This window comes from Atta cephalotes (assembly GCF_000143395.1).
Source record: "Atta cephalotes unplaced genomic scaffold scaffold00003, whole genome shotgun sequence".
Classification (NCBI taxonomy): domain Eukaryota; kingdom Metazoa; phylum Arthropoda; class Insecta; order Hymenoptera; family Formicidae; genus Atta; species Atta cephalotes.
In genome coordinates this window covers 9,623,465-9,635,411 of record NW_012130067.1, presented here as the reverse complement: position 1 = coordinate 9,635,411, position 11,947 = coordinate 9,623,465, and the positions used below count along the sequence as shown (strand labels likewise).

Genomic DNA, 11,947 nt, shown 5'->3' with positions numbered 1-11,947 from the left:
CTTACTAATATATATATATATGTATGTGTGTGTGTGTGTGTGTGTGTGTGTGTGTGTGTGTGTGTGTGTGTGTGTGTATTTCAGTGTCAAAGTTGATTATATTATGTTGCTATATGTAAATACTTTATATAAAACAGCCTTTATTATACATTAATGTTAAATTTATTATGTAAAATTTATTATATACTTTAGTGCTAATGAATATGTATTCATCATAAGAGATGACGAGAATTGTCATCACATTTAATTTATGTTGCAGGGCGATTTACGATGGCCATGAGCATCAGAAATTTATGGAAAAACTCGACGATCGTATTAAGGCTCACGATAAGGACATCGAGAGGATGTGCAATCATCATTATCAGGGATTTAACGATTCTGTTCGGGAGCTCTTGCAAGTTCGCTCGCAGGCGCAACAATTAAATGTTATTAGTTATTAGTTTTATTAGTTTTAATTAATTAGTTAGTTTATTCAATTAATTAGTTTTATGTTTAAAAATAATTAGACAATATAAATATTTAATTATGACATAGCAATGTTTTAGCAGGATTAAAAGTTTTCAGTCACTGAATAATTTTATTCTATGCTCAGGAAAGAATCTTTAGAAATAAAGATTTAATATACAAGTCCTTAATATATTCTAACATTTAAAATACCGTGTCCTTGATTGCAGAGAATTCTATTTAAATATATTCTTAAACAGAAAAACAATATTGACAAAAATTATTATGAAATTATATGCTGGCCTAAAACTTTTGGTTGCCATTGTATGTGTAAATTATTCTTTAATTCAGCTTCATCATTATATAGGCAGAGATATTGGAACTTGACAAATGCATTACTGCTACATCTACTAAAGTGATCGAAAAGGGTGAAGAACTCGTAAAAGCTCGCAAAGTTGAGAGCAACATGGCTGCTGCTGTAGATAGTCTCACTATGTGCCTTCCTGTCTTAGCCGCGTATGCAAAGTTGCAAAAACAATTAAAAGATAAACGTTATTATCCAGCCTTGAAAACGCTGGAGCAATTGGAGCATCACGATTTACCGAAAGTTACGAATTATAGGTTTTCTTCTCAAATTACTCAACAAATTCCACAGTAAGTGTTTGAAAAAAATCTTTTTTTAGTATCTCATTGTATTATATGTAACAATATAAAACATTGTGAATTATTTTTTTTCTAGATTGCGTGAGAATATAAAAGATGCATCCATGTCTGATTTAAGAGATTTTCTAGAAAATATTATAAAGCATTCACCAAAAATCGGGGAAGTTGCAATGAGACATGTTGGTTTTCTTTTACTTTTATTTAATGTCTATAATTATATGCTATATAATCTATATATAATCTAGGCTATATAATCTAGGCTAGGTAGGCTTGTTATCTATGTATAATTTGTCAACTTTAGTAATTTTTATATCAGACCGCTGAACAGTTAGCGACTGAGGCAGAAATTATAGGAAGAAAAAAAAGAGAATTTACGTGAATCAGTCAAACGAGATCGAAGAAGAACTGAGTGCCCAAGATTTAATGGATTTCAGTCCTGTATATCGATGTATGCATATTTATACTGTGCTCAGAGAAGGAGAAACTTTTAAACTATATTATAGGCAACAAAGAAAACAACAAGCTGAGCTAGTTTTGGAGCCACCTATCAATATGGTAAATTCTATCACTGAATATTTTTCATGTCTATGTTTCAGTAATAAGAGATAGTTTTTTTACTTTTAGCACGAAAGTATAGTCGAATATCAGACTTATTTACACGGTATTATTGGTTTCTTTGTGGTAGAGGATCATATATTGAATACAGGTAACGGATTAGCTACTCGCTCATACTTGGATGAGCTTTGGACCAAGGCTTTGTCTACCATAGTGTATGCTTTGCGCACATATTCGGTAAATTATTATACACACTGTTATATTTTTATTTAATAATAATTAATATAAGAATTATATTTTTTAGGCTTGTTGCACAGACGCTACACTTATATTAAAAATAAAAAATCTTATTATGTTATTCAATACGACTTTAAGGGTAAGTAGCAAAGTGCATTTATTTTTTATCATTCATATGATATGCATATATGATTTAAACGGTTTTTTCCATTATTTACAAACAGGATTATGGTTACTCTGTAGAACAATTATGGGATTTGTTACAAGAAATTAGAGTACATTATAACGAAGTATTGATGCAACATTGGGTTCAAGTATTCAGAGATATTTTGGACGAAGATAATTTCTTGCCAATTCAGGTAATCATCATACTTACATTTAATCCTTTTAACCAGAGACTGCTGAATTTTTTATTATTTTTTATATTTACTCGATCATTACGTTCCAGGTTACAACACAAGCAGAATATGACAAAGTTTTGAATTTATTTCCTTATCACGACGATGAATTGCAAAAGGCCGAGTTTCCAAAGAAATTTCCATTTTCTGATATGGTACCGAAGGTGTACCAGCAAGTGAAAGAATTTATCTACGCTTGTTTAAAATTCTCAGAGGATTTGAACTTCACGCAAACGGAAATTGATGAAATGATATGCAAATCAACAAATTTGTTATTAACAAGAACTTTCAGTGGATGCTTATCATCGTTGTTTCGTAAACCATCATTAGCACTTTTACAAGTAGTACAAATTATTATAAATACCGGATATCTTGAGAAATCTACGAAGTATTTAGAAGAATTTGTGACTAATATTACTGGGTAAACATCTAATATATAATACATCTAATATATAATAATAATATTATTTTTGTGAGCGACTAAACATATAATTTTTTTTAGCACATCTCATCAAGGTCAATTAAGTTGTATGGATGTGGAATCTGCTATGTTTCGAGTTGCACGTGAAGATGCTGAGAAGCAAATTTGCGATAAACTGAAAAATAAGCTGGATGAATTTTTGGAATTAGAGAATTACGATTGGAACTTGACAGAACCTCAAGGACATGCCTCGGGATTCATTACAGATCTTATTGCGTTTTTGCAGAGCACTTTCACATGTTTCACCAATTTACCGGTAAATATTACGACATAATATATGCGATTATGTATGCAATTTTTGGAATATAATAAACGATAATTAACATTTCAGGATGAAGTAGCTCAAGTAGCATGCAAATCCGCCTGTTCTCACATCGCTAAAGCTATATTAGATATATTAATTAGTGAAGATGTGAAACAGATATCTATGGGTGCATTGCAGCAAGTCAATTTAGATACGATACAGTGCGAACGTAAAGTTTTATATATTTTATATAATGTTTCATTATAATATATTTTTTTAATATAAAAATTTAAATTATAATTTGCAGAATTTGCTGCTTCTGAACCAGTCGTTGGTTTACCAGAAGGAAGCTTGTTACAGTACTTCTCGCAATTACGACAATTACTAGATTTATTTATGAGTTGGGATTGGCCTACTTATTTTCACGATTATGGTCATGATTCTAGTAAATATGATTTAGTAACCCCGAATATGGCTGTACTTCTACTGGAAAAGTACATACTATATATATATATACATATATATATATACATATTTGCATCTTTGTTTTGTATATATTAATATTATTAATATTAATGTGCATCATTGTATTGATATATAAACATGTGTTTTTAGATTGAAAGAATCTGATAAGAAAACAGTGTTCTCTGTGTTAAAAAAAAGCGAAAGAGACAAAAAGAAATTGCTTGAAACTGTATTAAAGCAATTACGTCAACTAGCACAGACTACTCAACAGCAATAGAAGTTGAAATCAATTATATATTTACAGGAATCCCAGAATATTTAGGACAATGCGTTCATGTGCAAATAGAGCGAATTAAATTGAATCGAAAGGAATCTTTTATCATCTTTCAATTTTTTGTAGTAATTAATGAAATATTAATTTCTAAAGATCGCCAAATAAGCGCGCCTGACCTACCCCTAAGTACACGCTCATCGGTCGTAAGTCGTTAAGTTGGAAGTTTATTACAAACGACAATAGTTTTAACGTATGACGGCAAAAGAAAATAACTGTTCATGCGATTGTATCTTACCGCGCGCTTGCATTTACTATTACATTTTTTTAGTCCTGTTGCTCGCGTCCGAGCATGGTTTCTTCTCATATGCCTATGGTGCACACGCTGGTTGTACACAATTCATATGGATCCTACAATTTAATGTCAATTCCGAAACGACGAAATTTTTGTTTAAAGAAATATTTTTGGGCAAGGATACTCTCATTTTTTTAGTCCTGTTGCTCGCATCCGAGCATGGTGATTTCTTCTCATATGCCTATGGTGCACACGCTGGTTGTACACAATTCATATGGATCCTACAATTTAATGTCAATTCCGAAACGACGAAATTTTTGTTTAAAGAAATATTTTTGGGCAAGGATACTCTTGGTTGCCACTTCTTTCCAAGAAGAAAACGAGTGTATGAAAATACTAGGTATGGGAAAAACGCCACGAACTTTTTCCCATACCTAATATTTTATTGGAAATCGAACCCGGAATTTCCAGCATAGCAGACTAGTATTCTGTCTATTCTGCCACTCGGTCTCAAAATTACTATATACTATTACATACTATTATAAAGATTACAAAATGCTAGAGAATTTTTCCATTCAGTTTAATCCATTCTACCTGTACACAAACATTGTCTCAGATATTCTGGGACATCCTGTATATATACATGTATGTATGTATGTACGTCTGTATATTGAAAATGTGTAAATATACACTAATTTTTATATATTATTGCAAAAACGTGATTCTTAACAATGAATATTTATTATAAAAGTTATATTTGTTTTTCACACCTACAAGCTCCTTAATAATATTTTGTTTTACAAGTATTTTTTTATTATTTATTGATTTCAAATTATGATTTTCGTCGTGTATAAATATTTATATAAATACGCAGGAATTAATATGAGAAGAAATAAGAATTGAAATAATATATATTTGTATTCTCATATACCTATTGAGTATATGGGTATGGGAAAAAGTTCGTGGCGATTTTTTAGTAAAATTAAAGTGTTTTTCTTAGAGTATTGAAATCAATTTATTTAAACCAAATATGCTCCATTATTTTCTATAATATTTTACCATTTTTGGGGCAGAGCCATAATTCCATCGCGATAGAACTTCTATGGTTTCTGATCGAAAAACTGCTTCAAGTAATTTTCATAGGCCTCTTTTGAAGCTAGCTTTATACCATTAAGAGAGTTCTGCAGAGATCTAAACAAATGATAGTTTGAGGGTGCTATGTCAGGACTATACGGTGGATGCATTAAAACTTCCCAGCCAAGCTCTCGCAATTTTTGCCAAGTCATCAAAGATGTGTGTGGTCGAGCGTTGTCGTGATGAAAGACGACACCTCTCCTATTGATTAATTCTGGCCGCTTCCTCTCAATTGCTTGTTGTAATCTGCAGTTGTTCACAATAGAGTTCGGAATTAATTGTTTGATTGGACGATAGCAGCTCATAGTGAACGATTCCCTTCCAGTTCCACCATACACACAACATCACCTTCTTCCTCGTCAATCCAGGTTTTGCGATTGCTTGCGCCTTCTCTCCTTTCTTTATCCACGATCTTTTTCTAGTTGGATTGTCATAGGTGATCCATTTTTCATCACCAATTATCATTCTCTTCAGAAATAGCTCAATTTCATTCCGTTTCAGTAGCGTATCATAAATGTTAATTTAGTCCATCATGTTCCTAACACTCAACTCGTGAGGAACCCAAACATCGAGCTTCTTTTTGTATCCAGCTTTGTGTTAATGATTTAAAATTGTTTTGTAGTCGATGCCTAATTCCCTGGCAATCTTCACAGTGCTCATATGCTTATCATGCTCGACTTTTACCATGACATTTCACTTTTACATTTCATCGGACTTTTCAGTGATTAGTCGACCGGAGCGAGGTTCATCTTTCACATCGAAATTTCCAGCACGAAAGCGAGCGAACCATTTCCGCGCTGCTGATTTAGAGTATCACAGCGCATAAATAGCGCAAATTTTTTCACAAGCCTGTGCAGCATTCTTGCCTTTATCGTAGTGATACTGCAAAATATAGCGAATTTTTTTCTTTATTTATTTCCATTTTCAAAATAAAATAACTTTTGATCCACTTCACCGATTTCAATCTTTTTCGGCTCAAAACAAAGATTAAAATGTCACTTTTTAAACGCATGTCTAGTGTTGCCGATGCGATTAGTAATTGCCGACTGCTGAGCATTTAATGCCATCTAGCGGGAAAAACGCCACGAACTTTTTCCCATACTCAATATTATTTGAATTTTCTTTGTGGCATTGTCATATTCTATATAAATGGATCACACATCATACAATTACTGGATTAAGTATGATATATGTATAAAGTTTCAATTGCTACACTTCATATATAGTGTAATTATTCTTGGAATTATACAAAAAGTTTGATAATTGTTCATTCGATCACGAGAAATTTACGATATTACACCATTAACAACATCAAAATTTTTTATACCAAAAAATAAAGTAAATATATAAGTTGATATAGAAATATAGGAGTTACATTATTGAAATATTAACATAGAGATTAAATACAAATCAACAATAATTACAGTAAAATGACAACAAGCACAACGCCTAGTTTATGACAAATTCATGCAATGTAGAAATGCAATAGTAGAAATAAAATAAATAATAATACACATAAATATTGCATGTGATATAGTTTAGATGTGTGATGCAAATTTGTAATCATTTGAGAGTGATTCAAATTTGTAATCATTCATCGATATTATCGAGATTCACATCATCAGGTATTAAGTGTACAACTTGGCTTCCGCAGTTTTTTTTCTGAAATTCGAGGCTTTATTGTAAAAAACTGGTTATAATACATTTATGATTCAAAGTATTGTCCATCGCTGGCCACTACTTTCTCCCATCTTTCGGGTCGCGTACGAATCCCGTCGAAAAAACTGGTCATCTTTTGAGGCTATCCACGAATCGATCCAATTTTTTACTTCTTCATAAGACTGGAAGTGCTGGTCAGCCAGGCCGTGTGCCATTGATCGAAACAAGTGATAGTCAGAGGGAGCAACGTCTGGAGAATACGGCGGGTGGGGTAGGACTTCCCATTTCAACGTTTCCAAGTATGTCTTGACTACTTTCGCAACATGGAGTCGAGCATGCTGCAAAATCACTTTATCGTGTCTCTTGTTGTATTGCGACCGTTTGTCTTTCAATGCTCGGCTCAAACGCATCAATTGCGTTCGATACCGATCGCCTGCGATTGTTTCATTCGGTTTTAACAGTTCATAATACACTACGCCGAGCTGGTCCCACCAAATACAGAGCATGAATGGAGCCATGAATATTCGGTTTGGCCGTCGACGTGGAAGCATGGCCGGGAACTCCCCATGATTTTCTGCGCTTGGGATTATCGTAATGAACCCATTTTTCGTCCCCAGTCACAATGCGATGCAGAAATCCCTTCCGTCTTTGCCTTTCAAGCAGCTGTTCACAAGCAAACAAATGCCGTTCAACATCTCTCGGCTTCAATTCGTACGGCACCTAATTTCCTTGCTTCTGAATCATTCCCATGGCTTTGAGGCGTTTTGAAATGACTGTTGAGTCACTCAATGATCGTGCCAATTCTTCTTGATTTTGACACGAGTCTTGCTCAAGTAATGCCTCTTCTGCATCTTCGAAAACCTTCTCTCTTCCACTGCTATGCCGGTCTTCGACGTCAAAATCACCGTTCTTGAAGCGTTGAAACCATTCACGACACGTTCTTTCACTAATAGCCTCACCATAGTATTTGAGAGCATTCGATGAGCCTCAGCCGCAGATTTCTTCATATTGAAGCAAAAAATTAAAACCTCCCGCAAATGACGAGAATTTGGCTCGTGACATTTTCAACTGACATTTTCAATCGAGAATAACTTTATGATGCAGACACAAATCGACTAATGTTTCTATGGGGTTATGTTGACAGATGCCCAAGTTTATTGTATGACGTCTATGATCTATTTATTTCGACCACCACTTACCGCTAAAGTCATCTATAGGCAAACGGCGGAAGCAAACTTGTACATCTAATAGCATGGAATATTTGTTGGAAGCTACCAAATTCTTTAAAAAAAGAAAGAAAATTTTAATATTTATTAATCTATACAAGATGTTTGATTGAAGTAACGATAAAATTCTCATAGAGATAGAACGGATTAAATTGAGTCGAAAAGTCCTCTACCATTTTACAATTTTTGCAATAATTAACAAGATATTAATTAAAATCGCTATTCATCAATCGTCTATTCATCAATAAAATGATTTTACATTATTTAATTTTACTTACTGGAGTTATTGCATGATAGACGATTATTATATCAGTGAAATCCGAATATTGCTTCGATTTACTCCATATATTATTCCGAATAGTTCTAAATTTTTTACTTCGAATATTAGACTGAATAAAATTAAATTACTGATTAAAATTTTCTTTTTCGCGGGGATCTATATATTACTTTGGTCACGGTATATACAGGATGTATTCCGATATACACTGCCAGTACTGAAAAATTGTTCCGCTATTACTACGCAGCGCGCTGTGACAGCGTCTAGTTCCCTCAATGTCATCATAAATAATAGCTATATTGCCACTACTGCGGCTTTCGAAGTTATAGTGCAAAAATGATCGCTTAAAGAAGCACAATGCATCGAAATATTCGATCTAGAAAATAAAAAAATATATACATTATATTTAACTGCAGAAAAGATGCACTTATATACATTTGATCGAAAATGACTCTTAAATTCTACATCTTAATATTTATTAACTATGTCCATATAGTTTTTAACAAGATCAAACTGTTTGAATTGATGATTCTACAATTAGTTCATCTTCTTCGAAAGAACTATCGCAACTGTTTTCGTTCAAAATTTATTGACAATTTAGTACGTTTAGCCATGTCTGTTTACATTGCCAGTTTACTGCAAGTCATTCCGAAATACGCCGTTACAGGGCTTTCCAATTGCAATATCCCTAGACATTTTTGTGCACACGGCGATATAAGTTGCATTCCAATTGTTATAGTCGACACAACGCATCTAAGGATCGATTCTGTATCTTGAAATGAGGTGAAAATTAAAATAAAAGTGAACGAATTTACTAGAATACTGATTTCATTGGTCAATATCTACCCAAACGAGAATGAATTGAAATGGATTCAGATTTTCAGAAATTGATTCACGAATGTTAAAATGAATGCTTTTCAATCCTGAATGCATTTTTATTCATTTATAAAAATTGCATGGAGCGTATCTCTATGCCTTTCAATTTAAAAATAATATTAACTTTTTCTGTGCATTATGAATACTATTCAATTCAAAATTTTGAATAAGATGCAGTTTTTTCATCCAATTGCATCCAATTGAATATAATTGAATCCAATTAAATCCAATTAAATCCAAAAAAAGTATTCACTATTTATTCAGATAGAAAAAAATTTCAATCCATTTTAATCTATTCTCGTTTACTGGGATACATTTTTAAGTTAATTTAACATCTTTTCTAATTTTTCTATATTATTTCTTTTTTTTCAATATATTTACAATTTATTTTTATTAATTTTCATAATTTTCATAATTTTAAATTATTTTATTGCAATATTAGATTTATTCGCATGCTCTAATATGTTCCAATATATTCCTACGATAGCACTTGCTCATTTCAACGAATTCGTTAGAGTGCGATGCGAATAAATCTAGTGAATTTTGATAGAAGATTTTGACAGTGTGAAAAAAGGATGAAAAGAGAAAGAAGTTTAGGTAGTAACCGTGGCAACGCGTAGGTATTTCCTTATTTCATGCATAGTTGCTTACTATATATATTGTGTCGTATTTCATCATATCAGTATGTCTGATTTTGAGGTTAAAAGATTTCCTAACCTGAGTAATCGTCAGTTTTAACGCTTAATATCTCAGTTCGAGAGGCAGAGTGACCAGATTCGTTCATTTCGTAGCTATACTGAACAATTACCAAATTGTTGAACATTTTAACATTTTAATTACCAAATTGTTTTTTAAGTAATTTAATCACAAATTTTGTCGTCCGACCTTCCGTTTAAATGCCACATGATAAGAAGATCATACGGCGTAGCCGATCTCGCGATCGTGAGCGGGAACGCGATCGGGAACGACGCGACCGTCGGCGCACTAGAAGTCGATCTAAGGACCGCAAAAAGGACAGGAAGCGGTCCAGATCGAGAGAACGATCACGGGAACGCGATAGATCGCGCGAGCGTGACAGGTCGCGAGAAAGGGAACGTGAGCGTTCGAGGGAGCGTCGAGACATAAAGGACAGATCCAAGGATGAGAAAAAGCGCAAAGGTAGTCCTACCTTTGCTGAAGATGATTCAAAGAAAGATCTGAAAGCCGATGCTAAGAAAGAGGAAGAAGAAACAGAGGAGAAGGCCAGATTGGCACCAAAAAAGGAACCATTGAGTTTGGAGGAGCTCCTGGCCAAGAAGAAAGCAGAGGAGGAAGCTCGAGCTAAGCCTAAGTTTCTCTCCAAGGAAGAACGAGCGGCCCTAGCACTAGAGAAACGTCAACAAGAGGTTGAAGCTATCAGGAGGCAGCAGGAGGAAGAGCGCAAGCTGCTATCCCACAGTGATAATACTAACAAGGAGAGGGAATGGGATGACAGAGACAGGTATTCACAAGATTTTTACTTGGAAATATATTATTCAAAAATTAATTGTATGATCCTGTAATACTTTTAATATATTTGTCTTCATAAACTATAGTTTGATAATAATATATCTTTTTAAAATCTATGGTTGATTGGTAATAATATGTTTTGTGCCTTTACATAAAGATTTAAAATTAATTATAGATTAAAGTTAGATTTTAAATTTATTGTATCCAATTTCTAATTTTAGACAGATAAAAAAATATTACTTATATCTGCGAAAGTATTAATAGATAAGATAGCATAATATTGGTTTTTAAAAACTGTTTGTTACAATGTTAAAACAAAAATATTAGTGATTTAGTTAAAGTTGGGAAAGGGAGTATTAGTATTTTAGACTGATATTGTGTTGAAAATCAATGGACAATCATATTTCTGAGATAAAAATTTATTTAAAATACATATATATAACATACACACATACATATGTGTGTGTGTGTGTGTGTGTGTGTGTGTGTGTGTGTGTGTGTGTGTGTATGTATCAGTCTAAAATAAAATCTAACTTCTACCTTAATATGCGCTTCTCATATTTAACCAATTTATTCATATAAAGAGTATCCTATTTTTAACCTTAATTATTGTTAAAACAATTTTTCATTAGTAGAAGAAGAGAAAGCCAACGCTCGCGTGATGAGGACATTAAAGACAAGGATAAAGAGAAGGAAGTAGAGGCAATCAAAGAACGGTATTTAGGTCTGGTAAAAAAGAAGCGGCGAGTTAGAAGACTAAATGATAGAAAATTTGTTTTTGACTGGGATACTTCAGAAGATACTTCTGTGGATTATAACAGTATTTACAAAGAGAGACATCAAGTGCAATTTTTTGGTAGAGGCAACCTTGCAGGCATCGATATTAAAGCACAGAAGCGGGATCAGAGCAAGTTTTATGGCGAATTATTAGAGAAGAGGCGCACAGAGGCTGAGAAGGAACAAGAGAAGTGAGTATTATTGTTGACTATATGACTAGTATTTCTTTTTAATTGTAGATTTCCAACATATAGAATTATCTGAATAGATTTGCAGTACAGATAATATTTTATGATACAGAATGTCCTATTTTACTTTCCTCAGGCTAATTATTCGAAAATTGAACAAGCAAAAACGTTTCAGACAAAAATTGTATATCTAAAATGTCTTAAAATTGTCTAGAAAGAAATGAATAATTGTAAATAGGACATTCTTTTAAATGTTCTGAAAGACATAG

The 11,947-nt window shown here is 33.0% G+C and overlaps 2 protein-coding genes across 2 annotated transcripts in view; both read left to right on the top strand.

Moving 5' to 3' along the window:
- LOC105625665 (exocyst complex component 6B) overlaps positions 1–3,764 on the top strand; it is a 4,574-nt gene extending 810 nt beyond the window's left edge. The window contains 13 exon segments of the mRNA XM_012206988.1: positions 260–425; positions 812–1,098; positions 1,184–1,286; positions 1,424–1,460; positions 1,463–1,662; positions 1,732–1,899; positions 1,967–2,038; positions 2,124–2,258; positions 2,348–2,718; positions 2,800–3,034; positions 3,110–3,251; positions 3,330–3,516; positions 3,638–3,764. Coding sequence (XP_012062378.1) covers positions 260–425; positions 812–1,098; positions 1,184–1,286; positions 1,424–1,460; positions 1,463–1,662; positions 1,732–1,899; positions 1,967–2,038; positions 2,124–2,258; positions 2,348–2,718; positions 2,800–3,034; positions 3,110–3,251; positions 3,330–3,516; positions 3,638–3,764 — 2,230 coding nt within the window.
- A 6,357-nt stretch (positions 3,765–10,121) lies between these two features.
- Positions 10,122–11,947, top strand: part of LOC105625664 (probable ATP-dependent RNA helicase DDX23) — a 9,839-nt gene continuing 8,013 nt past the window's right edge. The window contains exons 1-2 of the mRNA XM_012206986.1: positions 10,122–10,705; positions 11,346–11,681. Coding sequence (XP_012062376.1) covers positions 10,122–10,705; positions 11,346–11,681 — 920 coding nt within the window. The remainder of the gene's footprint in view (positions 10,706–11,345; positions 11,682–11,947) is intronic.